This window comes from Eurosta solidaginis, chromosome 3 (genome assembly GCF_040869045.1).
Source record: "Eurosta solidaginis isolate ZX-2024a chromosome 3, ASM4086904v1, whole genome shotgun sequence".
NCBI classification, from domain to species: Eukaryota; Metazoa; Arthropoda; class Insecta; order Diptera; family Tephritidae; genus Eurosta; species Eurosta solidaginis.
In genome coordinates this window covers 64030246-64056697 of record NC_090321.1, presented here as the reverse complement: position 1 = coordinate 64056697, position 26452 = coordinate 64030246, and the positions used below count along the sequence as shown (strand labels likewise).

Here is a 26452-nt window from a genome sequence, read left to right as displayed (position 1 = left end):
ACTTAGTTTCGGCTACGAGAGAGGCTACAGTAGTAAACGAGTGCTGGTGGAAGAGAGTCAGCAAATACCACCAAAATCAGAAGCAGTCATCTGGGCAAAGGTTGATGGAGATTGTGGGACAAACAAATTGTGGGTTGTCGAAGCAGCAAATAAATCAGCACTGAACATACTTGTAGGAAAAACCCTGGCTATGACAAAACAATATGGACGTATTCCGGTAAGAGTACTAAATGAGTTCAAGTCACCATTCAATTTGACCAAAGGAGCTATTTTGGGAAGATGCCAAGAGGCCGAAGTAGTTATTAACTGTGAACAGCTCCAGGAACACGTTTCATCTAGTAATACTAATCTTTCAAATGATATCACGGCATGGACGCATGGGCTAGAGGAAGCCTATCAGAGTAAGGCAAAACAACTGCTCATAAAATACGCGAACATATTTGACCAGGATGGTTCCAAACCAGGCCGCACCAATGTTGTGAAATATCAAATTGACACTGGAGATGCGAGGCCGATCCGTCAAGCTCCACGTAGTGTTCCCCTAGCGAAGCGGGAAGTTGTGAGTCAAATCATACAAGAAATGAGTGACAGCGGCGTCATCGAACCATCAGCTAGTCCATGGAGCTCACCGGTAGTACTTGTAAAGAAGAAGGATGGAAAAATGAGGTTTTGCGTGGACTACCGGAAGTTGAATGACGTTACTAAAAAGGATAGCTACCCGTTGCCAAGAATTGACGACACTCTGGACTCGCTATCTGGTACGAAATGGTTTTCCACACTGGACTTGAAAAGCGGCTACTGGCAAGTTGAGGTGAAGGAGGAAGATAAAGAGAAAACAGCCTTCAGTGTCGGTGATGGTCTTTGGCAATTTACAGTGATGCCTTTTGGACTTTGTAATGCACCAGCTACTTTTGAGAGACTCATGGACCAGGTACTGAAAGGACTACATTGGAAAACATACTTGGTGTACCTGGACGTCATCGTATTGGGCAAGAGTTTTGATGAACATCTTAAGAACTTGGAGGAAGTTTTCCAGAGAATAGCTGGCGCTGGTCTGAAGTTAAGTCCCAAAAAGTGTGCGCTGTTTAAAAAGGAAGTCAATTATTTGGGTCACAAGGTAGCGACAGAGGGCATCTGCACTGCGAACGAAAAAATAGAGGCTGTAAAGGATTGGCCAAGACCACAGAACCTACATGAATTGAGAAGTTTTCTTGGGCTGTGCACATATTACCGCCGATTTGTACCAAATTTTTCCAGCGTAGCCCATAGCCTTCATGAGCTTACAAGAAAAAACAAAGCTTTTGAATGGAAGAAGGAGCAAGAAGTGGCTTTCCAAACATTGAAGGAGCGTTTGTGCACTGCCCCAATGTTAGCACATCCGATTCCAGGAGCAACATTTATTCTGGATACAGATGCGAGTGGATATGCTATAGGAGGCGTTTTATCACAACTGGTCGACGGACAGGAGAAGGTAGTTGCATATTACAGCCGTTCGATTGGAAAACCAGAGAGGAACTACTGTGTTACGCGGAGAGAGCTGTTGGCATTGGTAGATTGCATTAAACATTTTCACAAATACCTCTACGGCCAGCGATTCCGTGTCAGGACAGATCACGCAGCGTTGAAATGGCTTCTGCAGTTCCGTAATCCGGAAGGACAATTGGCACGGTGGATCGAGCGACTACAAAGCTACGACTTTTCCATTGAGCATCGAAAAGGTAGTACACATGGAAATGCTGATGCAATGTCACGAAGACCATGTAGTTTGGAATGCAAGCACTGTTCAAAAGCCGAGGCTAAAGAAGACATTATAGATGTCCGGCTAATGAATATAACATGTACAGATGAATGGGACAAGGAACAGCTAAGAAAGTGCCAGCTAGAAGATGCAGATCTGTCACGTGTTATGCAAGGGCTCGAACGAAATGAAAGACCAAACAGAGAAGAGATGTCAGCAGAGAGTCCCATTGCGAAGTCATATTGGGCACAGTGGAACAGTTTAGAATTGATATCCGGTTGCCTTCATCGAGTATGGGAGAGTGAGGATGGTAAATACAAGAATAAACTGATAGTTGTTCCCAGAAAGAGGATTCCTGACGTGCTCAGCGAGCTGCATAATGGTCCAAGCGGAGGTCATCTTGGAATCACGAAGACGCTCGAGAAGATTAAACAGAGATTCTATTGGGTTGGTTGCCGTCAGTCGGTCACTGAGTGGATTGCGAACTGCGAGGTTTGCAGCAGAGCGAAAGGGCCCAGAACACGAAGTCATGGCCAGATGAAGCAATATAACTCAGGTGCGCCATTTGAAAGGATCGCCATGGATGTCGCAGGTCCATTTCCTACTAGTAACCGCGGAAACAAATACGTACTGGTGGTTATGGGTTATTTCAGTAAATGGCCAGAGGTATACCCAATCCCAAACCAAGAAGCAGAAACAGTAGCAGAAGTGGTTAAAAACGAATGGGTTGCAAGGTATGGTGTACCAATGGAGTTACATTCTGACCAAGGCAGGAATTTCGAATCAGCTGTGTTCCAGGAAATGTGTAAGTCATTTGGCATTCGAAAAACACGGACAACTGCATTGCATCCTCAATCCGATGGTATGGTAGAACGATTCAATAGAACATTGGAGGAGCACTTAAGGAAAGTAGTAGACAAGTACCATAAAGAATGGGATATCCGCATACCATTATTCTTGATGGCTTACCGATGAGCAGTGCATGAGACAACGGGTCAAACCCCTGCAAAAGTAATTTTTGGCAATGACCTTAGACTGCCAGCTGATTTGAAGTTTGGGATAGATGCCAATGCGGAGAGAAATGTTAGGAAATCCACTAGTGATTTGGAAGAAGAGCTAAGAGAAATACATGATCTGATAAGGCAACGAACAAAGATTATGAGTGACAAGATGAAAGCCAGATACGATAAAGCAATTAATTCAGAAGGTTTTCAGCAAGGAGATTTGGTGCTGTTATACAACCCACAACGTAAAAAAGGTTTGTCCCCGAAATTGCAGTGTAACTGGGAAGGCCCATACAAAGTTGTAAAACGGATCAACGATGTAGTGTACCGCATACAAACCATCGGTAAACCACGAACCAAAATGAAAGTGGTCCATTTGGAAAGGCTGGCAACGTTTAGATCGAGAGATTTGTCTGATCGGGACGATCAGACTTAGGTGGAGGGCAGTGTCACGGATATTACCACCCCTAAGTTATCCCATCACTAAGGCGATGCTAAGGCCATGCCAAGCAGTATTTACGTTAATAATCAAATCAAGTATACACATATATAAGGCAGCCCAGAGAGATGTCACACACCGATGCATTTACTTATACGGCTATGTGCGCGCGAGAGACTGTAAACTAGAAACATTCACATCAATAATTCAATCTTTATGTGTTTACATAAACGAATAAATAATTGCGTCTACACATATGTACGTATACGCGCAGCGGAGCGGCAATGCACAAACACATGCATATATCTTATCTCAGTGGCCACAAGAGAGGGCAATAATTTGTGCACGTAGTTGTGGCTGGCGATTTTGTAGCCGAAACAACTAGTAACTTCTGGAAATCGAAGAGCCTAGAAGTATGCAGCATAAACTATAAAAGCGGTGCAGGCGAGTAAGAAGTAATTCAGTTTGATTTGAGTTGTCAAGCAGTTTGATTAACACGATATCTAGCGAGCAATAGCAGTATTATTTTGAATAGTGGAGTTTCATTTGAGCTATCAGTTTGGTTATTAAGCTATTCGTTGCACAGTTTGAGTGTTATTGTGAAGCATTTTAATAAAGGCCATTTTTCCATTATTCAATATTGGAGTTATTTATTCAACAGTTTTGTGATTCGAACTTAGCAGAGGATTGCAAATAAGAGGATTTGCGGCAGATTCGTTACAATATTTAACATGCAAATGCAACAACAAAGCTGTGATCGTTATATCTATCCGGATCAGCTTCGTATCAGCAGGGTGGCTCTGTTGGTTTATTTTTTTTTTTTTTGTGAAAATTTGTTGACATCACACCCTCTCAGTACTTGGCAGCACAGACATATACCATAAGATTACATTATATTCACTTCAAATCATGGTAAAAAACTATAAATTTTTTATTTGTTAAATACATAATGTACAATTGCTTTTTGCACAAACATCTTGACAAAAGTAAAATTTTTAATATCAGCCTTGGCACGAAAGTTATGTAACTTAAAACATTTCTTTTGGTACCTCTACCGATATTTTTGTACTTATTTTAACTGCCGATCCCTTTGTTAACTGGGATGATTCCCCCCGGGCCCGGGGTTTCTCAGGGGGGCCCCCGATTTGGAGGTACTAAGACATTTTTTTTTTAATTGAGGAGAGTCTTTAGTTGTTCTCTGTGCAAATTTTAAGACGAATTTCAAAAGCAACGAATATTCATAATGATTTTTTGCCTGGGCCTGAGGAGACAATAAAAACATCAAACAAAAATGTATGCTTACATGAATCCGAAATCGTAAAGGTTTCGTAGTGACACTGATGAATGTTCATCTTCAAAAATTCTTCCAACAATACCACCAACTCTGTATCAAAGACAGATTATTTAAACGACTTCGATATCGGTACCGTGAATAATTAGTTTTTGCGATCTGAAGAAGTCAACGAAATAATTCGTCGAGGTCATCAAAAGTGTCCCGTTATTTTTCCACGTGATTGTCGTGGCATTTCCTAACTCGTTGTTAAACAGAATCTACAACTAGAAACTTCAACCGACATTTTTTTTGACAGGTTGAGTTGTAATCTGTAATACCAAATTGCAAAATTTCAACTGAAACAGAGGGTGAGTTGTAAACGGTATCCGAAACTTCTATATTGAATAATTAAAATTTATAATCATCAATAAATTTATCAGAAATGTATTAAAATGTTACCAAATAACTAGAAAAGATTATTTGAACCAATATGTGGCTGCTAAAAGGGAATTTTATTTCTACGTTACAATAAAACAAAATATTCTGTGTTAATTTAATTTTCAGCTCTTAGTCCAAAAATCATTTAGTTGATGTGGCAAAAATTTTTTTTGATGTAATCCATCAATAATGATTCATGAATGAGACGTCATTAATTCAAATTAATCAAATGTATTAGTGGATTTTTTATAGGGGGCCCGTAAATTGTTTAGTCCCGGGCCCGGATTTTCTCTCTACGGTCCTGGTGCTACTAACTCTCACAGTACTGATGCTGATCATTGTAATGAGATTTGATCGTGACTCAGAGTTCGATGAAACAATGGAACGCTACTAATATTCGCTCAGTTTGCTTCTCATGTTTCCTTTTATGCACACTGAAAGAAGTGGTGCTAGTAAAATCAACAAATCGGCTCTTTTGTTCTTGACTTAACGGAGATTCGGTGAAATTGATCGAATTATGGATAATTCGACCGAGTTCTTTGGTAAGCGAAGAAATTAGTTTAGTAATTTCAACAGAAGATACATTTTCGCTCTTAAGTTAACAAAATTCTGTAAAATTGACAGATTCCTAATCAATCTAACTGATTTTTTTTTGTTAACTCAACTGATCTCACTGGTGATTTCAACAGCGATCAACAGTCACTAGATGAGAAAATTTCAAAGAGAATTTTACCTTCACTGCGCTCTCTACTTTGTACTTATGTATGCTGTGTACTATATGTATGCACATATTTACGTATGTATATGGCGGCCGTCGTGGTATGATGTTAGCGTGCTCCGCCTACCACACCGAAGACCCTGGGTTCACACCCCGGGCAAAGCAACATAAAAATTTTAGAAATAAGGCTTTTCAATTAGAAGAAAATTTTCCTAAGCGGAGTCGGCCATCGGCAAGAACTCCGATGGTATTTCTGCCATGAAAAGATCTCAGTGAAAACTCATCTGCCTTGCAAATTCCGCAACATAGGTATTTTCGTACAAAGCTGTCGCACCAACTTGTTTTTGTTTATTTGACTACTAAAACGGTCAATTACGAATCAACGATTTGTGCGCAGTTGATTCAACATCTTGTTGCCATGGATAAAAATTGACAGAAATTTCGGTTGAATTGACCCGTATTTCGGCTTATTTTACCAGTCTTTTTCTTTCAGTGCAGGTTTAAAAGCGTGCGAATATAATAGCAGTTTGGAAACAAGTAAAACTAATTAAGTTTATACTTTGTTCTTTTCATAAAAATATAAAGCTAATATAATAAGAAATTTCTATAGAAATGTTATGTTATAAAGCTGTGTAAATATTTTGTATTTGTCATAATTAAGGCCATTGAAATTTTAATTAGGCACTTCAAACCAAAAATTTACTCAAGCCATAATAGGTCGAGTACAAAAAAAATTTCCTTTGTATAAATTGCTTTAACATAAAAAATTAACAATTGTTCAAATTCCTGAAATCTAGAAGGAAACGTTTTTGCTTATTGTTTATTCACACGACCCATTTATGTATAAATAGCGCCCACAAAATTGATATCGGTGTAGTTTATACTTAAAAAGCGGTGGAAATAGTCTTCAAATAAAATGAATTTACGCCATTACTTCGCGGTCTTGTTTTTGATATTTAGCTGCATTTCGACGTACTCGAGTTCAGAATTTCGCATTGTAGGCGGCCTTCCTTGGCCCATAGAGTTAGCCCCACATTTGGTGTCAATACGCCACAACGGCAGAAATCGTTGCGTCGGTTCATTGGTCACTTTGAAGAAGGTCGTTACAGCTGCGAGTTGCGTGGCAAATATACATAAGAGCGAATTTATTGTTGCAGCTGGTGTAACGGATTTATGTGAAATACCCTCTGTTGGACAAATTAGCCGTGTGGACAGGATACATGTTCCATGGAATTATGATCCCGTAACCAAAGATATGGATATAGCTTTGATGATATTGCAAGCAACGTTTAAAGAGAGTGATGCAGTACAAACAATACCATTTTGCAGAACTAAGTTAAAAGCGGGCATGGAAATGCGAATTAGTGGATGGGGTTGGAAAACTCCAAAAAATGGGCAGACTTCGAATAGACTCCAATCTACTGTCTTGACTACAATTTCAAGGACCACATGATTGCGTCATTATCAGAAGGCACAGAGAAAAATAACAGCATCAATGATTTGTGCTGCTGCGAAAGATAGATCTGATGTGTGCAATGAAGATTTTGGGGGACCAGGCGTTGTAAATGGGGAACTTTGTGCGGTGGCATCACATGATCTGGATTGTTCGGACCCCTACTATCCGAGTGTTTTTACAAATATGTATAACTAATCCAAGAGTTGACAAATTTTTAATATATGCAATGAAATTATAATTCCAGGGCGTTTTTATAAATCGACTCCTGAGTGGAAGATCACCCTAGTTCGGCTGAACGCCACATTTCAGAACTCTGTTTTCATAAACGCTGCAGCGCACGTCAAAACATATAAAAGATATGGTGATATTTCAATCAGCTGTCGAAATGACAATATTTCTTTTTGTAAATAAATGTAAATAAATGTTTATAATTGCGATTTCAAAAAAAAAAAAAAACATTTTTTATATATATGCAAAGGCCTTAGGTTGTGAGATCAAACTTTCTTAGCTTTAAAGTTCTCTCTTTAATGAATAGAACATGGGATAAAAAGAAAATTGCAGAAAAAGTAATATAAGGCCCTGGCAAACTGTAGTCTGATGTATTCTGACGCCGTAGCATAACGCTTTAGTGATAACCATACCGTAGCTAAACAATTTGTTTTTGGTTGAAGTACCTACATAGCTGAGCCTAGCCTACAGTGGCGTAGCAATAGGGTGGAATGGCTGGCAAAATACCACGTGCCCGACCCCAGAAGGCCCCGGGCCTAGAGGCCGCGATCTCAAAAATATTTTTTTACATTGTACCTAAGTTTTTTTACTTTATTTGAAAAGTATATTTTTTTAAGTTCTGCTTGAAATCGAAAGTTAGAAAACTAAAGACTATAATACTATTTCAAGTTAATCGTTTAGCATTTCAAGAAAACTAAACAAAAAGATGTAGATTCATTTTTAGTAGAGCTGTGAACTGCATCCGGATTTTTCAACTATCTGGATAAATATCCGAATAACCGGATAGCTAAGCAAAAAATCCGGCTATCTGGATATCCGGATTCATAAATGGAAAATCCGCTGTTCGGATATCCGGATATCCATATGTACGGATACTGGAATATAAAAGTTGAATATCTGCATATCAGAATTGAACGAAGCAAACATCGAAAAATTATTCACAAAATATGTTTGTAGATTATTAAATTAACGTCAAAAATTAAAGAGTTACAATTTTACAATGAAGTGAAAATAAGAACAGTGCCATTTGTTTATATTATGAAAAAACGCTACAAAACAAAGGATCGACATCAAGTCTATGGAGCCACTATCGGTTTTTCCATCTTCAAGATAATGGTATGGACGCAAATGCTGTTCGGGGTTTGAGCGCTCACATAACGAGTAATCTATGCAGTGCACATACGCTTCAATTGAGTGTTAATTTAGGAATGAAACTACCGGCATGTTGTGGAGTCATCCAAAAGGTTTTAAAACTGGTTATGAGTTTCAGCCATTCGAGTAAACGTACATATGCTCTCGAGCAGGGATGCACCTTAACGTTAAGCTAATCGTTTATCAAAAAATTTCCACCGTTTCCGTTGAAACACTTCGAAATATTATCGATAAAGAAATTATCAAGATAAATTGTATCTCGTTTTTAACCGAAACGAAAAGCTTTCGTTAACGTTAAAAACGTTAACGAAAACGTGATACTTTATGTTTGAATTGTGCTGGCAATGCTATAGCCATGGTGAAGCCGTAAGGTGGCAACAACGAGCGCACATACACACACAAACTCTATGTAATTTGTTTGTGTAATTCGTTGGTGGTAATGTCAAAAATACTCTGAGAAATGTTCGTACTGTCAAAATTCATGAGAAAAGTTGCAATCAGCTTGGATAATGCTTTCACCTTTAATGACTCCGCCATCAATCAGCTTTGCCAGCATAGTTTGAAATTAATAATCAACATAAACGATTTGATTTCGTTTTGATATGGCAGAAAACGAAACGAAATCATTTCGTTAATTTGACGATCTTAACGTTAATAAACGAAACGAAATGACTTCGTTTCGTTTATTAACGTTGATTATCGTAACGAAATGATATCGTTTCGTTGGTTAAGCATGCCTGCTCTCGAGAAACATTTAATACAAACTGAAAAGATAGTTAAAAAACTAATCCAAAGTCCAAATATATGGAATTCAGTTCCTTTTATGTTGGAAATAGTTAAAGAGCTTAGATCTTCTATTGCTGCAGTAATTGCTGGTCGTTCAATTTTCAACAACAAAGCGCTCAAAATATCGCAATTTCAGACAGTGACTGGGATGCGGTTGATGTTCTAATGGATTTACTCATCCCTTTCGAAATTGCCACTAATGTGATTAGCAGTGACAGCGAGATTACAATTTACATATAAAGTGAAACTCATCATTCATAAAATTATCAATAAGCATCGGAAATTTAAAAACACTGATACGAGGATGGCATAAACATTCAAAGAAAAAGAAGCTGCAGACTTGAGAAGACGTTTTTCTTTTGCAGACATTGAAGATCCATCTCTGGAAAATATCAGTATGGCACATTTCGGGAGTTGTCTTGATCCGAGGTTCAAACAGTTGAAGCACGTTGAGACCGATGCTTTTCGTAACAAAATAAAAAAGCATGTAGAAAAAATGGCAATAAAATGGATACTGCTGATATGAATGCCCATGAAGAAGCTCCGGAAAACAGTGATCTCAGGGCCATGGATATACTCCTAAATGATAATGACAGTGACACAAGGGAAGACGAGTTTCAGCGCTACTTATTCGAAAAGCAAGTAAACCACAATCTCAGTGCCAGAAATTGGTGGCAAAACCGTGAAAAAATATATATGCCAATCTGTCAAAAATCGCCAAAAGATATCTTGCGGTACCTGCCACTTCAACAGCTTCTGAAAGGGTATTTTCAAGTGCTGGAAATGTAGTTCGTCCCACACGAAATTGTTTGAGTCGGGAAATGATATCTTCACTTGTTTTCTTACACCACACTGAAAGAAATGGTGCTAGTAAAATCAACAAATCGGTTCTGTTGTTCTTGACTTAACGGAGATTCGGCGAAAATGATCGAATTATGGTCAATTCGACCGAGTTCTTTGTCATGCGAACAAATTAGTTTAGTCATTTCAGCAGAAGAGAAATTGTCGCTCTTAAGTTAACAAAATTCTGTAAAATTGACATATTCCCAATCAATTTAACTAATTTTTTTGTTAACACAACTGATCTCACTGGTCATTTCAACAGCGATCAACAATACATGAGCAAATTTCAAAGAGAATTTTACGCTCACTGCGCTCTCTACTTTGTACTTATGCATGCTGAGTACTATATGTATGCACATATTTACGTATGAACATGGCGGCGGCCTTGGTGTGATGGTAGCGTGCTCCGCCTACCACACCGAAGACCCTTGGTTCACACCCCGGGCAAAGCAACATAAAAATTTTAGAAATAAGGTTTTTCAATTAGATGAAAATTTTCCTAAGCGGGGTCGCCACTCGGCACTGTTCGGCAAGCACTCCGAGTGTATTTCTGCCATGAAAAGATCTCAGTGAAAACTCATCTGCTTTGCAAATGCCGCAACATAGGTATTTTCGTACAAAGCTGTCGCAACAACTATTTTTGTTCATTTGACTACTAAAACGGTAAATTGCGAATCAACGATTTGTGCGCACTTGATTCAACATCTTGTTGCGATGGATAAAAATTGTCACAAATTTCGGTTGAATTGATCCGTATTTCGGCTTATTTTAACAGTCTTTTTCTTTCAGTGCAGAATAAGAAGAAAATAGTTTAACATCATATTACATATTTCTCAATACGAGCCTTTTTTGTATCCACTGTTAATTGATTTAAATGCCCCACTAATTTAATGTTATTAATGTTAAATAGACATATATGGTACATCAATTTCATAAATCCGTATATCCGGATAGTTTCACAAAGGAATATTAACCGGATGTCCATGCCGTCCGGATTTTATATATTTCAACGGATGTATGTATATCCGGATCTTCGAATATGCGGATAGTCCCAGCCCTAATTTTTTGATATGTACATGTTACACGTGAGAGAGGGTATTGATATGCAAAATTTGTTTGAAACAATTCAACAATTTTATAATTTTTTTGGGCATAGTATCAAAAGATAGAATGTTTTATCAAGTTTTATATCTAATAAAGAGAGGGTAACTTCAACTTTGTTTGCTTTAAAATTTCGGCGCATTGAAGCCCAGAGCTCGCCGGAGCATGGTAAAACGCAATTTGATGAGCTTTGTGAAGATGTGCTTGTTCAAAGTGAACATATTTAATCGAGTATTGAACATCATTATAAACCAACTGAAATGGCTTTTCATTCCAATGAATGGAATTGTTTAAAATTCCAGTGTTTTGCAGCCTTCCATCTTAAAAGTTTTAAATGACACACACTGATCTTTTAAAAAAGCTCTACAATTTGTTGAGATATATAAAAAAAGACAAATAAAGACAAAGAAATATAAAAATCGTCGTATATTAGAGACCTTGCTGATTTATTAATAATAAACAAGTAAGGACGAAACTGTCTTCAGACTTCATAGCTTTCATGAATGGGGCTGAACAATAATCTAATCCCATTCGTACTATCCAAATAATCGGCTGTATAAGATATGAAATATATTGTGAACAGATGTACATACCTAAGCGATTTTTCAGATAAATTTAAAATAAACAAGTAAGGCAGTCTAAGTTCGCGTGTGCTACAAGCAAGGCTGTAGTGTTACAAGGCTGCGCAATAATACATCTACATATGGTTCTACTCTGAACTAATTTTTCTTCGAGTTAAGGCTGCCGAAACATAGAAAATTGCTTAGTCATAAAAGGTGCGGTGCCACGCCCATTTTTTTAAATTTGAAGTTTTTCCTATTTATTGTTATAAATCCACTTGGGAAATGAAATACCATTGATATAAAGATCTTTTTTGCAAAGATATAGCTTATTTTATTCGTCCACGACCCTTTCAAAAATCTTTTATATAAAAGTGAGCGTGGTCCTTAACCGATTTCGTTTATTTTTCTTCAAAGCATTCCTTATAGTAAGGGCAACCTCTCTGCCGAATTTTGTTACGATAGGTTTAACGATTTTTGATTTATGATTAATAATATTTGTAAACTTGATTTTATCACAAGTGGGCGGTGCCACTCCCATTTTAAACAATTTTTTCTAATTTTGATCAAAAGTCTCAATATCAGTCCACACGTCAAATTTCAACATTCTAGGTGTATTATTTACTAAATAATCGGGTTTTTTGTGTTTTCCAAAATGTTATATATATAAAAAGTGGGCGTGGTTATCATCCGATTTCGCTCATTTTCAATACCAATCTATTCTGGGTCCAGATAAGCTCGTGTACCAAAATTTTGGTGAAGATATCTCAATATTTACTCTAGTTTTCGTGTTAACGGGCAGACGGACGGACGGACGGAAATGACTCAATAAATTTTTTTTTTCGATACTGATGATTTTGATATATCGAAGTCTATATCTATCTCGATTCCTTTATACCTGTACAGTGTACAACCAACCGTTATTCAATCAAGTGTATACAAGTACAGCTGGGTATAAAAATCGGTAGGTAGTTTGTGTAAGGATGCAAAGTTTCACGTTTTTTGTGGTCGGCATAAAGTAGCTTTGACCATGAATTACTTATTTATTTATTTATTTATTTATTATTTAAAGTCGACGACAAACTATGGTCGACTGCATAATATAAAAGATATATAAATATACAACTCAAAAGATAAAATTTAAGATATATCGAGATTTCAACAATGTTATATTACAAACAAAGAAATATTAATGAACATTACTATTTAATTTCAAAATATAATAATAATAAGAAATATGAGTAGAAATAAGATCTTATGCCGAAATCTTATACTGGCGGAATGCATCAGATTCCGCTCAGCATGATATCGGAATGCAGTGGATTCCAATCTCCCTGTTGGAATGCAACAAGATTCCAATCAGCATGTCATGGGAATCCGGCAGTGCTAAGAGTAGTGTAATGAGGATACGCCATCACAAGGCATAAAAAAGTAACATGACCTGTGTTGTTGGAATGCACCGGATTCCAATCAGCTCGATGCCTGACCCATAAGATTATACTGCCGGAATGCATACGATTCCGGTCAGTGACTCATGAAAAAGCATATTTTTTACGTTGTTGGAATGCACCAGATTCCAATCAACACAGTACTGTCTTGTTCCTTCTTAATGATACATGTTGATAAATGTTCCTCCATCCTTAAGCGAGATAGTTCCTGTTTTTTATCGAAGGAATAGAATGCCGGCAAATTAAATTAGCTTGTATCTCTTAAATTAGATAGGCAAGTATTGCATTACGTATAGTGGCAAAAGTACATTCAAGACTGATGCAGCTATACAAGTCATTGTAGTGCGCGCACCAGATAAGAAGAGGATTATTTTTAGCAAAGTTTCGTCGACAAAGGGGTAAATAGAAAGGAACGTAGTGTCTGGATACTCTAGGGGGAACCGCAAAAAACAAGCGGCTGAGGAGGTCCGCGGAATCAGTTTCTCCAATAATGAGCTTATGGATGAACAATACCCCCAGTAATATTCTCCGATTTTCCAGAGTGGGTAAGTTAATAAGAAGAAGTCTACTTCTGTATGGAGGAAGGTGGAGACTTGAGTCCCAATTAAGGCCGCGCAATGCAAATATCAAAAATTGCTTTTGAACTGACTCAAGACGCTTTATATGCTTTTGAGAAACAGGGGACCAAACGCATGAGCAATACTCGTTTATTGGACGAACCAGGGATGTGTAAAGAACTTTAGTGAGGTACGGATCATCGAACTCTTTAGCCCATCTTTTAACAAATCCAAGTAAACCCAACGCTTTGTTGGCTATAGATGAAATATGCATGTTAAAATTCAATTTCGGATCAAAAAGGACACCTAGATCATTTGCAATAGATATACGCTCCAAAGGCGTACCATCTATTACATAAGATTTCAATGCTGGCTTCACTCGGTGAAATGTCATATGCTTACATTTAGAGCAATTTAAAGCTAGTAAATTTGTTGTGCACCAACATTGGAACGAGTCCAAGTCGGCCTGAAGAAGATCCAAGGAACTCAAATCGGTAGGACAGTAAGTGTAGCAAAGTTGTACATCATCCGCATACATTATAGTATGGGAATATAATATTGTCTGTGGCAAGTCATTAATGAAAAGAGCAAAGAGCAAAGGGCCTAGATGACTTCCCTGGGGTACGCCGGAGGAAACTCCGAACGATTCCGACAGATTGCACTTGAACAGGACTTTTTGAGTCCGGTTAGAAAGATAGCTTTTCAGCCACATTAATAGGTGAAACGGAAAGCCCAGTAAATCAAGCTTATGAATAAGCAACTCATGGTTGACGGTATCAAATGCTTTGCTGAAGTCCGTGTAGATGACATCCGTTTGCTTGTTCGCTAAAAATCCTTCCATAACTATAGAGGTGAATACAAGCAAATTTGTAGTGGTTGACCTTTGACGAATAAAACGGTGTTGGCATGCAGATAAAAGACTAGAACACTAATATTGCAGTTGACTGGTGACAATCTGTTCAAAGACTTTAGGAATGACTGAAAGTTTAGCAATACCCCTGTAGTTTTCAACTTTTGACCGACTACCTTTTTTATGCAGGGGTATAATAAAAGACTGTTTCCAAAGTGCCGGGAATGACGCAGATCTCAGAGATAGCTCAAATAATTTTAAAATAGGTTCATACATGTTTTCGGCGCAGTACCTAAGCACGCAACTAGGAACACCGTCCGGTCCCGGAGAAAAGGTGGGCTTCAAAGATTGAAGACTCTGAAGAACAATATTACCATCAATAGCAGGATTCCTAATGTAATTTGAGCTATCTAAGTGATAGGGATATTGACCGGAATGAAAACCACTGGATGAATACGTGGACTTAAAGAACTCAGAAAATAGTTCACCAACGTCGTCATCAGTGCAAGCTTTTTTACCTCCAAAGGTTAATGAGGAAGGATACCCAGAAGTTTTCCGCTTTGAATTTACGAAACTGTAAAACTTTTTTGGATTTCTAAAAAATTGGGCTTTACAACAACTCAAGTAATTTTTATAACAAAGCTGATTAAGACGGTGAAATTTAGAACGAGCTATTAGATATTTAGAGAGGTCTGCAGATGCTCCAGATTTCTTGAACCTCTTATAAAGCCCCAAGGGGGCTTATTCGAACATAGGGTATAGCGAGTAGGAATGCAGGTATCAAAGAAGCCATCAAGCGTACTGTAAAATATAGAGATAGCCGAATCGACATCAGTGCAAGCATAGAGATCCGACCAATCATGGGAAGCCAACAGATCATTGAGCATAATGAAATTCATTTTGTAGAAGCATCTAGATCGGGGACGAGACTGTACTTGAATCCTACGGGGTAGGCTGATATCAAGTGATATCTCTAGCGTAGGGTGAAGAGGGTCTTCTGGAAGGGATAAAGGTGGTATTCGCGTAAGGGCAGTACCCACCGAGCCATCCACAAATACTAAATCCAGCATTTTATTTCCACTATTTGGAACATTGTTAATCTGTAAAAGAGATGAGTCTAACAAGCAATTGAGAAACTCATGTTGAGCAGTGAGAGTTAAAAAGTTTGAATCACTTATACTAAACCAACTAAAGGCTCCATTACTGATACTTAGCATAGACTTGACTTGGCTTGCGAACTGTCACTTACAGTTCTGTTAAATTAACATTGCATGTTTCTGATTACTCAAGACTTTACTTGACTTAGAAGTCTGTTGAATTTTGATTTCCTATGTAAGTTCTAAGTGACGTTTACATTTTGAGATGCCATTTGTTTGTTTCCATTTCATTTTGACATTTTGTCATACAAATTGACATTTATTTAAAAATAAATTTCAACGCTGATTATGATGCCAGATTTTATGCGCCAAGTGGAGTATAATCGTGGCTAAGTTGCCAAGTTTACGCCAAGTCAAGTCAAGTCTATGCTAAGTATCAGTAATGGAGCCTTAACTGTTGGCAAGTTAAAGTCACCAACAACAACAAGCCGATCGTTATCTCCCAACTGCGAATGCAAATCGCAGATGGCCGAGCTATGACTAGCATAAACAACCATATCCGAACGAGGTGGTATATACGAACAGCAAACAATTACGCTATAGCTACCGAATGAAAGCCTAACTGCTATGAATTCGATATGAGAGATATTGTCCAGCGAAATCAACTCAGACGATAGGTTAGATTCAACAGCAATAAGGACACCTCCCGCTCTAGAGATGCGATCACGCCGATAAACAGCATATTTATTTGAAAAAACCTCAGAATTGTAATTATCAGGCTTTAGCCAGGTCTCCGTAAAAGCTACAACTTGTGCAGAAAAGTTGAAAGATTTAAGGAAGAATTGGACAAGTTTTGATCGTAAACCACGAACATTTTGGTAATTAATGAGAAGACGGGACAGATCAGCAATTACCTTTGTGTTGTTATTACTGTGTTCGTCATACCGTTTTTTGGCTGTAATAAAACAGGTTCGGCCCTCACCTTTCTCGTGAACTAGTGAACCACAGTATGCTTGGGCCAAAAAGAGGGATCAAGTACCTTATCGAAATATTCATCTGAAAGGGATATTTTAAATGAGGAGATGTCTCTCATATTTAATGTCATCATTTCGTCATTTTCTACGGAACGACAATCATGACATGTCCAGTTCAGTCCAATTTTGCTGGATATTAGGTCAACCACCCGACCACCTATGTGAGAGAAACCGGCACAGATAACATGAGCCATATTATCACAGAGCCAACAACAAACATAAGTATCACCACGGGAAATTTTCTTTTGATTGGTGCACTTCTTGACACAGCAATCCAACATAATTGCAAAGTTAAACAAACCCAAAAGAAAAATAGGCAAAAGAAACTATGAGTATAGGATAAATTGAACAGATGTTCAAAAATTATGGGCGAGAGTTATTTTGGAGCACTGGATGCAAATCGTAAGACAGCGTATAGCTAGCAGCGAACACAACACAAAGCAAAAAGGGCACACAATGACTTGCTAATAGCAGCTACCAACAAAAAGGTATGCAGTTATCACAAATTTTTGTGAAAATCTATGATATATGAACACACAGACTGAATGTTTAAATTGCACAAAAAGCCACTATGTATATTGCACTGTGTAAAGATTTAATACCAAATTAAACTTATAAACTGTTTTCTATTATATTGTTACGAATTTACTTGCAAATCCTCTTATTTGCAATCCTCTGCTAAGTTCGAATCACTAAACTGTTGAATAAATAACTCCAATTTGTAGTAATGCAAAATGGCCTTTATTAAAGTACTTCACAATAACACTCCAACTGTACAACGAATAGCTTAATAACCAAACTGATAGCTTAAAGGAAACTGACTTTCAAAATAATAGTGCTATTGCTCGCTAGATATCGTCTTACTCGTAACTGCTTGACAATTCAAATCAAACTGAATTACTTCTTTCTCGCCTGCATCGCTTTTATAGTTTACGCTGCATACTTCTAGGCTCTTCGATTTCCAGAAGTTACTAGTTGTTTCGGCTACAAAATCGCCAGCCACAACTACGTGCACAAATTATTGCTCTCTCTTGTGACAACTCAGATAAGGTATATGCATGTGTTTGTAGTTTACAGTCTCCCGCACACACATAAGCGTATAAGTAAATTCATCGGTGTGTGACATCTCATCTCTCGCTGCCTTGTATGTAAATGTTGCTCGTCGGAATGTGTACATATGTGTAGACGCAATTATTGATTCGTTTATGTAGATACATAATGATTGAATTATTGATGTGCATTCACGTCACTGCTTAGATCGGCTTAGAGCTGGCAGCACTCCTTAGTTTTGCTAATATTCGTAACACTGCCCTCCACCTAAGTCTGATCGTCCCGATCAGACAAATCTCTCGATCTAAACGCTGCTAGCATCGCCAAATGTACCACTCTTCTACTCCGTGGTTTCTCAATGCTTTGTATGCGGTAGATGGTATCACTGAGCTTCTTCACAATCTTGTACGGGCCTTCCCAACTGCACCGAAATTGGGCTGGGACACCTTTCCGCCGGTGAGGGTTGTTTAACAGTACCAAATCTCCATTCCGGAAACCTTCCGAATTATTTTCCCTGTCGTACCTGTGTTCCATCTTACTACTCATTATTCTGGATCGTTCTCTCGCACTCTGTTGCTTGGCCAATGAAGAACTACTTTGTAGAGCTTGTTCTTGACGGATTGGCTTCACATACTCAGTATCGTTCCGACGTTTCCCAACAAAAGTGCGCGCTGGCTTGAAATCATCCTTGCATTCTTTCTGAAAAATTCTTTCAGTGAATTTAGTGCGTCCATTAGGGTTTGTTGATGCCGGTCTTTTCCTCGCAGGTACTTTTAATTTCGCTTTATTTGGCACATTCGATCCATCAACCTTTGCTCGATCTACTTTCCTTGACTTTCGTGGTCTCTGTCGAATCTCCTCGACCAGCACTCGCTTACTGCTGAACCCTTTTTCCAAACTGAAGTTAAGTGGCACATCTTGGTTCTCATAATGCATCACCCTTCTCTGCATATCGATCTTGGTGTCATGGTCAACCAAGAAATCCACTCCCAATATAACTTCATCAACGATCTCCGCCACAACGAATTTGTGTAGAACCATGACCTTCCCAATTAGGACTTCACATATTACTTCTCCCTGAACTTGGTTATATTCGCCTGTGACCGTACGCAACCTCGCTCCAGGTAATGACTTTATTCCCCTGTAGACCAAATCAGATCGAATCAAGGAATGAGATGCCCCCGTATCTACAGTCAGTACACGCTCTTTACCATCCACATTCCCTCTGATGGTAAGACTGCTTGATTTCCTTCCAATCTGCGACACAGATATCACAGGACATTCAACAGCCGGGGCAAGTTTTCGTTCTTTACTTTCGACACGCTCTTGCTCATTTCCGCCAGCTTTGCGTTTACGGCCACCCACATTGTTGGAACTATTAGGACCAAGATCGCAATGACGTGCAATGTGACCTGGGTTGCCGCACTTGAGACATTTAATAACTCCGGCATTCTTCTGTTGAGATCCCTTCAGTGCTTCCAAAATTGTTTCTACCCACTCTGGCCTTTCTACTTCCACACGGCGTGCTTTGAAAACTGGCTTACACAGAAGCGACGCTGTTTCCTGAATCAGAGCTTGTGACACCGTTTCTGCGAATGTTGGCTTTGGGTTTGCGTATGTAGCTCGCTTTGTTTCGACGTCCCGTATGCCATTTATAAAGCTCTGAATCTTTACCCTTTCAGTGTATTCCACGGGTGCGTCCGCATTTGCAAGATGAGCCAATCTTTCAATATCTGAAGCAAACTCCTGCAATGTCTCATTTGCTTTTTGGTAGCGGTTTTGCAACTCAATTTGGAATATCTGTTTCCTATGCTCGCTTCCGTAACGTCTCTCTAAAGCGCTCATCAATGTTTCGTAATGGTTCCGCTCGTACTCTGGGATGGTCTGTAAGATTTCCGCGGCAGGCCCTTTCAGTGCCACGAACAGAGCTGCAACTTTATCTTCAGCATTCCATTGGTTCACTGCTGCGGTCTTCTCAAACTGTAGCTTAAAGATCTGAAAAGGAACAGAACCGTCAAAGGATGGTGTCTTTACCTTTGGATTACTCGCTGAAACAGCTGGGCGATTTAGTTGTAACTGCTCCATACGACCTTTTAAATCATCTACTTCTGCCTGAAATTGAGCCATTTTTGCATCCTGCGCTTCCAGTTTTGATGATACCTGTTCCAAAATTTCTGCCGAAATTTCAGACATACGTGCCTCTTGCGCTTCCAATTGAGATGCCATATATGTCTTTTGGTCTTCCAGTTGAGATGACACTTGCGACGTCATTTCTGAAATACGTGCCTCCTGTGATTCCAGTTGGGATGCCATATATGTCTTCTGCTCTGCCAGTTGAGTTTCCATCTTGGATGTAATACGTGTCTCCTGTGATTCCAGTTGAGATGACATATACGTTTTCTGTTCTTCCAGTTGAGATGACATATACGTTTTTTGTTCTTCCAGTTGTGATGCCATATATGTCTTCTGCTCTTCCAGTTGTGATGACATTTGTGACGACATTGATGCTACAGTCGATGTTTGTGCAGATATTGCAGCCAATATCATGTTCAAGTCTGTGCTGGTAACCGTCTGCGATGTTTCGTTTTTCTCTTCAATTTTTGTTACTTCCTCGCCATCAAGATGAAAGTCATACTCTTCCACATCAATTCCTTCCGCTTCCATTGCCTCTCGTAGCCGTGCCTGAAGTTCAAGTTTAACGCCGCTTGTATTCAATCCACGGCTCTCCAACTCCTTCTTTAGTTGCTGGATCTTCAATTCACTGAACTTTGCCATGTCCTTGTTGTCCTCCGGAATTTATTCAACAATTCCTCTTCTGACACCAATTGTTACGAATTTACTTGCAAATCCTCTTATTTGCAATCCTCTGCTAAGTTCGAATCACTAAACTGTTGAATAAATAACTCCAATTTGTAGTAATGCAAAATGGCCTTTATTAAAGTACTTCACAATAACACTCCAACTGTACAACGAATAGCTTAATAACCAAACTGATAGCTTAAAGGAAACTGACTTTCAAAATAATAGTGCTATTGCTCGCTAGATATCGTCTTACTCGTAACTGCTTGACAATTCAAATCAAACTGAATTACTTCTTACTCGCCTGCATCGCTTTTATAGTTTACGCTGCATACTTCTAGGCTCTTCGATTTCCAGAAGTTACTAGTTGTTTCGGCTACAAAATCGCCAGCCACAACTACGTGCACAAATTATTGCTCTCTCTTGTGACAACTCAGATAAGGTATATGCATGTGTTTGTAGTTTACAGTCTCCCGCACACACATAAGCGTATAAGTAAATTCATCGGTGTGTGACATCTCATCTCTCGCTGCCTTGTATGTAAATGTTGCTCGTCGGAATGTGTACATATGTGTAGACGCAATTATTGATTCGTTTATGTAGATACATAATGATTGAATTATTGATGTGCATTCACGTCACTGCTTAGATCGGCTTAGAGCTGGCAGCACTCCTTAGTTTTGCTAATATTCGTAACAATATGAATAAATATTTATAAATGATAAAACTTGTTTACAAAGTACAAAGAATAACAATTCGAAGAGCGATCAAAAACACGTCCGCGCACGGCAAGGTTACCAGATATGTATCTCAACAATATATGCCGTAAACGTAAGTATTTGATGAAATTTGAAGCTTCAATCTGATAAATTGAGGAAGATATGACAAAATTCCTCTTTTCTGAAAAATCGTTTGTATCGGAGATATATGCTATAGTGGTCCGACAAATGTCTAATCGGACACCCAAATATACCCGCTCACCAAATTTTATCACGGTATCTTAAAAATTGAGAGACTAGTTTGCATACAAGCAGACAGACGGACATAGTAAATCAACTCAGCTCTTGTTGTTGTAGTGATAAGGACACTCCCCGAAGGCCTTGGGGAGTGTTATCGATGTTGATGGACTTTCGCCGGATGCAATCCGGTACGTTCCGGTACCAAGCCCGACCATTTCGGTAATCATTTGTTATGACCACATGCGACCTTCTAAGCCATACCGCCCTCCCACCCCCTAGATCCTTGGGGAGTTAGGGGTCCCCAGAGCCTCGGTTGTTAATGAAACAGGATTCGCCACGGATAGGTGAGATTGACAACTGGGTTTGAGAAGCTATATATTGCGCTAGCAGTCCTTGAAAGGGTTGCGCTACACAACTCCTTGAATACATTCGGTATTTTAGTCGCCTCTTACGACAGGCATACCTACCTCGGGTATATTCTAACCCCCTAACCCGCTGGGGTAGCTCTTCATCCTGATCATTTCGGTATACTTATTGGTTGGTCTATCTCTTCTCCTTTAAGGGCTTCATTTTTATCATTTATAAAAATCCTTTTCTGTCTGCAGCATGACCACATTCGTGACAAAAAAAGCTGGTTATCGAGCGGCGGCAACGTCAGTCCTGCGTCTAGGGGAGTTGTCGTGTTGGAACAACAAGACCACCGGACACTCAAGTATACAAAACAAATATAGTTTTCTTCCTCCTAGCACGGGTCGCTGTGCGACCACAACAGTTGCGGAAACCAACTTTAAAATAAACATCTCCACCAGGGATGACTGGACGGAGTCGGATAACTGCCTTGCTATTGACAGCAGCATTTCCAAATACACGGACGGCTCCAAGCTAAACGGTAGAGTTGGAGGTGGAGTATAGGCAAGGGACCTTGACCTCCAGCTCTCGTTAAGACTACCCGACCACTGCAGTGTATTCTAGGCAGAAGTTGCAGCCATAATGGAAGCCGCAACTAGAATAGGGACAAACACCGTCGGCAAAAAAATGTATTTATTTATTTTCAGCGACAGCCAAGCTGCCATAAAATATTTTGGCTCCTACCCGTTCATTTCTGTACTAGCACGAAACTGCCTTCAAGAGATGGCTCAACAGAACCGTGTACACCTCACATGGGTCCCTGGACATAGGGACATCGAGGGAAACTGCATTGCAGATGAACTCGCAACGCAGGATACAACCAGGCAGGTTCTTCCTGGCCAAGAACGCTTAGGTATGCTCCTGTCCACATGCAAGCTAATGCTAAAGGAGCACATCCACCGTCAAGCCGACGAAAGATGGCTACAAACACCGGGGTGTCGAACATCGAAAGAAACCTGGCCTAAATGGGAGCCTAAAAGATGCCGTCACGTGTACAACCTAAAAAGGGATACAATTTCCACACTTATGTCGGTACTAACTGGTCATTGCCACATAGGTAGGAATGCAGAAAGATTAGGAGCGCCTTATCGGCATCTGCAACTGCCCGGCACTAAGCGGAGCACGGCACCGCTTTTTGGGTGCTCCATTTCTAGATAATCTGAGCCAGGTTGTGGAGCATGACGTCAAGGACCTGGTAGCTTTCATCATGTCCTCAAAATGATTCGAAGAAGAAAGGTAGCGGTTCATTTTCGTGGTATCACAATGGGCCTAAGTGTGCCCCCGGGCAGCCACCTCAACCTAACATAACCTAACCTAACCTTAAAAGACCATACAATCTATGTTTTGTCCTAAAAAGCAATATCAATTCCAAATAAATTATTTATCCTATAGGACTGCCTTGTCACATAATTTGCTTTCGTATGGATGGCAACCAATGATCGTATGTAGCGATACTACACTTAATTTTATTGCATTTGTGGCAACGATATTTTCTCTTGGAGTTTTTCGTGGGTAATTTTATTCTGTAAAAAAATACATGCCAGGATCCCTTCTGATTTTCCTTATAAAACTATATGTGACCTGGAATCATGAAACGACCCTATTGTGCGAAAATACCGTTCTTCACTTTTTGAGTGACTCTTATACGAAATTTAACGCTCTTTCCAATGGAACAAACCGCAGTTTTCTATCTTTCTTCGTTTTTTCACAAATCGCTTTTAAAGACAAATCGGACCACAAATGCGAGTTTTTTAAATTTTTCGATTCATGCGCCACCTATCGGAGCTTTTTTTCTTATTATTGCATTGTCGTCGGGTTCTGAACTATATTCCAAGTTTCAAGGTTGTAGCTTATCGGGAAGTTAATTAAATTTTAATTACAAAATGCGTTCACAACGGCCAGCCGCTACATAGAGTCAAGCTAAACACAAACTTTAAACGCGTTTTTCTCGAAAACTTGTTTTCGAACAATAGGGTCGTGTCATGATTCCAAGTCACATATAGCATTGATATTAATAATACGTATTCAACAGCCGACTTGATCAAATAAACAAAACTACTCAGCTGGGCCCGTATCATGTTATACGATCTGTTATCGAATTCAATTTTTCGAATCAAAAATAGTACAGAAATGGTAATTGGGGTTGAGATAATACGTGAAATAGTGGCTACAAGTACTGATTCGATGCATTATGCATTATGATTTTTACAAAAAGCCTGACAGATTCATATATATCGTTTGAGTGAAATTGGTTTTTCATCCGTGATCGTATAACACGATATGGGCCCTGGTCTGGGAGAAAATATAACACGAAAATGTTCAGCCCGCACGAGCCTACTTACAGAAATTCAAAACTTGTTTGGACTACATTTATGACCAAACCAAAATTGGTTTAAAATCAAACTGTAAAATCTTTCATGAAAAAGAGTGTTTTCAGTTGGGTTTTGAAAATGCATTGATTTTGTGAATTGATATTAAAAGTGTGTAAATTTTATACTCAGCGTGCATTGCACACACGAAAAATAAAATTGATTAAACCATGTCTGTCCATCCGTCAATATTGAGATATCTTCGCCTAATACGTGTACGGGCTTATCTGGACCCAGAATAGATTAGTATTGAAAATGTGCGAAATCGGACGATAACCACGCCCACTTTTTGATATCGAAAAATTTGAAAAATGGGAAAAATTTGATAATTCAAATACGAATATCGTTAAGCTAATGAAATTTGGTAGCTGGATTTGTTTTATGACGCGAAACAAAACTTCCGAAAAATTCTGGAATATAGGCGTGGCGCCGACCACTTGTGATAAAATTTTACAAATATTACTAATCATAAATCAAAAACCGTTAAACCTATCATAACTTATTTTGGCGCAGAGCTTGCCTTTACTATGAGGAAAGCTTCGAAGAAAAATTAACGAAATCGGTTAATGAAGATTTTTAAAGGGGTCGTTATGATAACCTGGCAGTATAAAGACTCTGTAAAGCACCTTGCCAACCGACGCTTCCGTATGCGGTGTCAACTAAAACCAAAAAAAAAGGGTTCGTGGACGAATAAATTAAGTTATATGTTTGCAAAAAACAGCTTTTTATTAATTATTTCTTTTCCAAAGTGCAATTATAACAAGAAACAGGAAAAAATTAAAAGTTTTGAAAATTTGCGTGGCAACGCCCCTTTTATGACTCAGAAATTTTCTATGTTTCGGTAGCCAGAATTCGAACAAAAATTTACATATCGTAATAAAATTGAGTAAATATATTTTTCTTATAGCACGAAATATTTGTGGTAAAAAAGGATGGGATCGGTTAAAGACCACGCACACTTTCATATAAAAGAAATTTAAAAGGGGTAGAAAATTGATTTATCTGAAATGAAGTGTACAATTGAAGCTCACGCTGTTCGGTTACACCCGAACTTAAGACACCCTTACTTATTTTAATCTTAAACCTTCAAAGCTGGAGTTCAAACCTTATTTAGTTTCATTATGAAATATATTGTTAATTACTTACTTAATTGGCGCTTAACCGTTTTACCGGATATGGTCGCTTCTTTTCTCTGCCAGATGGCGCCAATTGGTGTTTCAGTCTTTCACACGGTACGTTAGATAAAACCTTATACGCGATATTATGCAGGCTGATTCCGCGGTAATTGGCGCCGTTTGTGGGATCGCCTTGTGGATTGGGCAGAGCACACTTAAATACCAATCTGGAGGCTTGCGCACATCCGATTATATTTTGAATAAGAGTTGATACATTCTCTTTACCAACTTTTCGGCGCCGTGCTTGAACAGCTCGGCGGGTAGTTCGTCATTCCCTATCGCCTTGTGATTTTTTAGCTGGGATATTGCCTTTCCCACTTTGTCATAGTCGATTGTCGGAACGTGGTTTCCATTATCGGCGATTAGGGTACCGGATTTGTCTTCTCCCTCTGTAGGTAGCAATCATCTTAAGCACATTCTGTACGTCAGTTACCACAAGCTCTAATTCCTAACATACACCTAGAAGTTTCAACGTTTCTGCAACTAATCGCTCCCGAGATGGACTGTAATATACCGGATTTATATCCGGCATAGTCTTTGAAAAGTGTTTTTTATCATTACGACTACAACAAAAGTTCTTATTTCTACTCGACTACTTTCGTAGTTTTCGTCATACCCCACCCACACCTCATGACACTCGCTCAACGTATGAGAATGTACTCCGTTAAAAATTTTTAAGAATAAAATGAAAATACCAGCTAAAGCCGTACATTGTTTGCTTCAAATGTGCAATCTCTTCCTCCATACGTCCGATCTTCTCTTCCTGCTTTACACGCAACATTTGACTACGCTCATTACTCTCCTCCAATAACTTGATCATATGCTCCTGACGTGACACCTCCATTTGTTTATGACTCAATGTGGTGAAGAGATTATGAAATTCCTCTGACTTAGTGCGCAGTTCATTATTTAGCTAATTGAAAGAGGAGAGAGAACAAACCTAAAATTAGTGCTGATCATGATTTTAAAG

General features: G+C 38.9%; 2 protein-coding genes across 7 annotated transcripts in view; one reads left to right on the top strand and one right to left on the bottom strand.

Annotated features, from left to right (window-relative positions):
• The window catches only part of salto, a 94501-nt gene that overhangs the window by 34737 nt on the left and 33312 nt on the right, over positions 1-26452 (bottom strand). For 5 of the 6 annotated variants that reach the window (XM_067772025.1, XM_067772026.1, XM_067772029.1 and 2 more), the window contains one exon: positions 26178-26395. In XM_067772025.1, the coding sequence (XP_067628126.1) occupies positions 26178-26395 (218 nt within the window). The remainder of the gene's footprint in view (positions 1-26177; positions 26396-26452) is intronic. The other variant, XM_067772027.1, reaches the window with a different exon arrangement.
• The window catches only part of LOC137243840 (spondin-1), a 139188-nt gene that overhangs the window by 81989 nt on the left and 30747 nt on the right, over positions 1-26452 (top strand). The window lies entirely within an intron of this gene.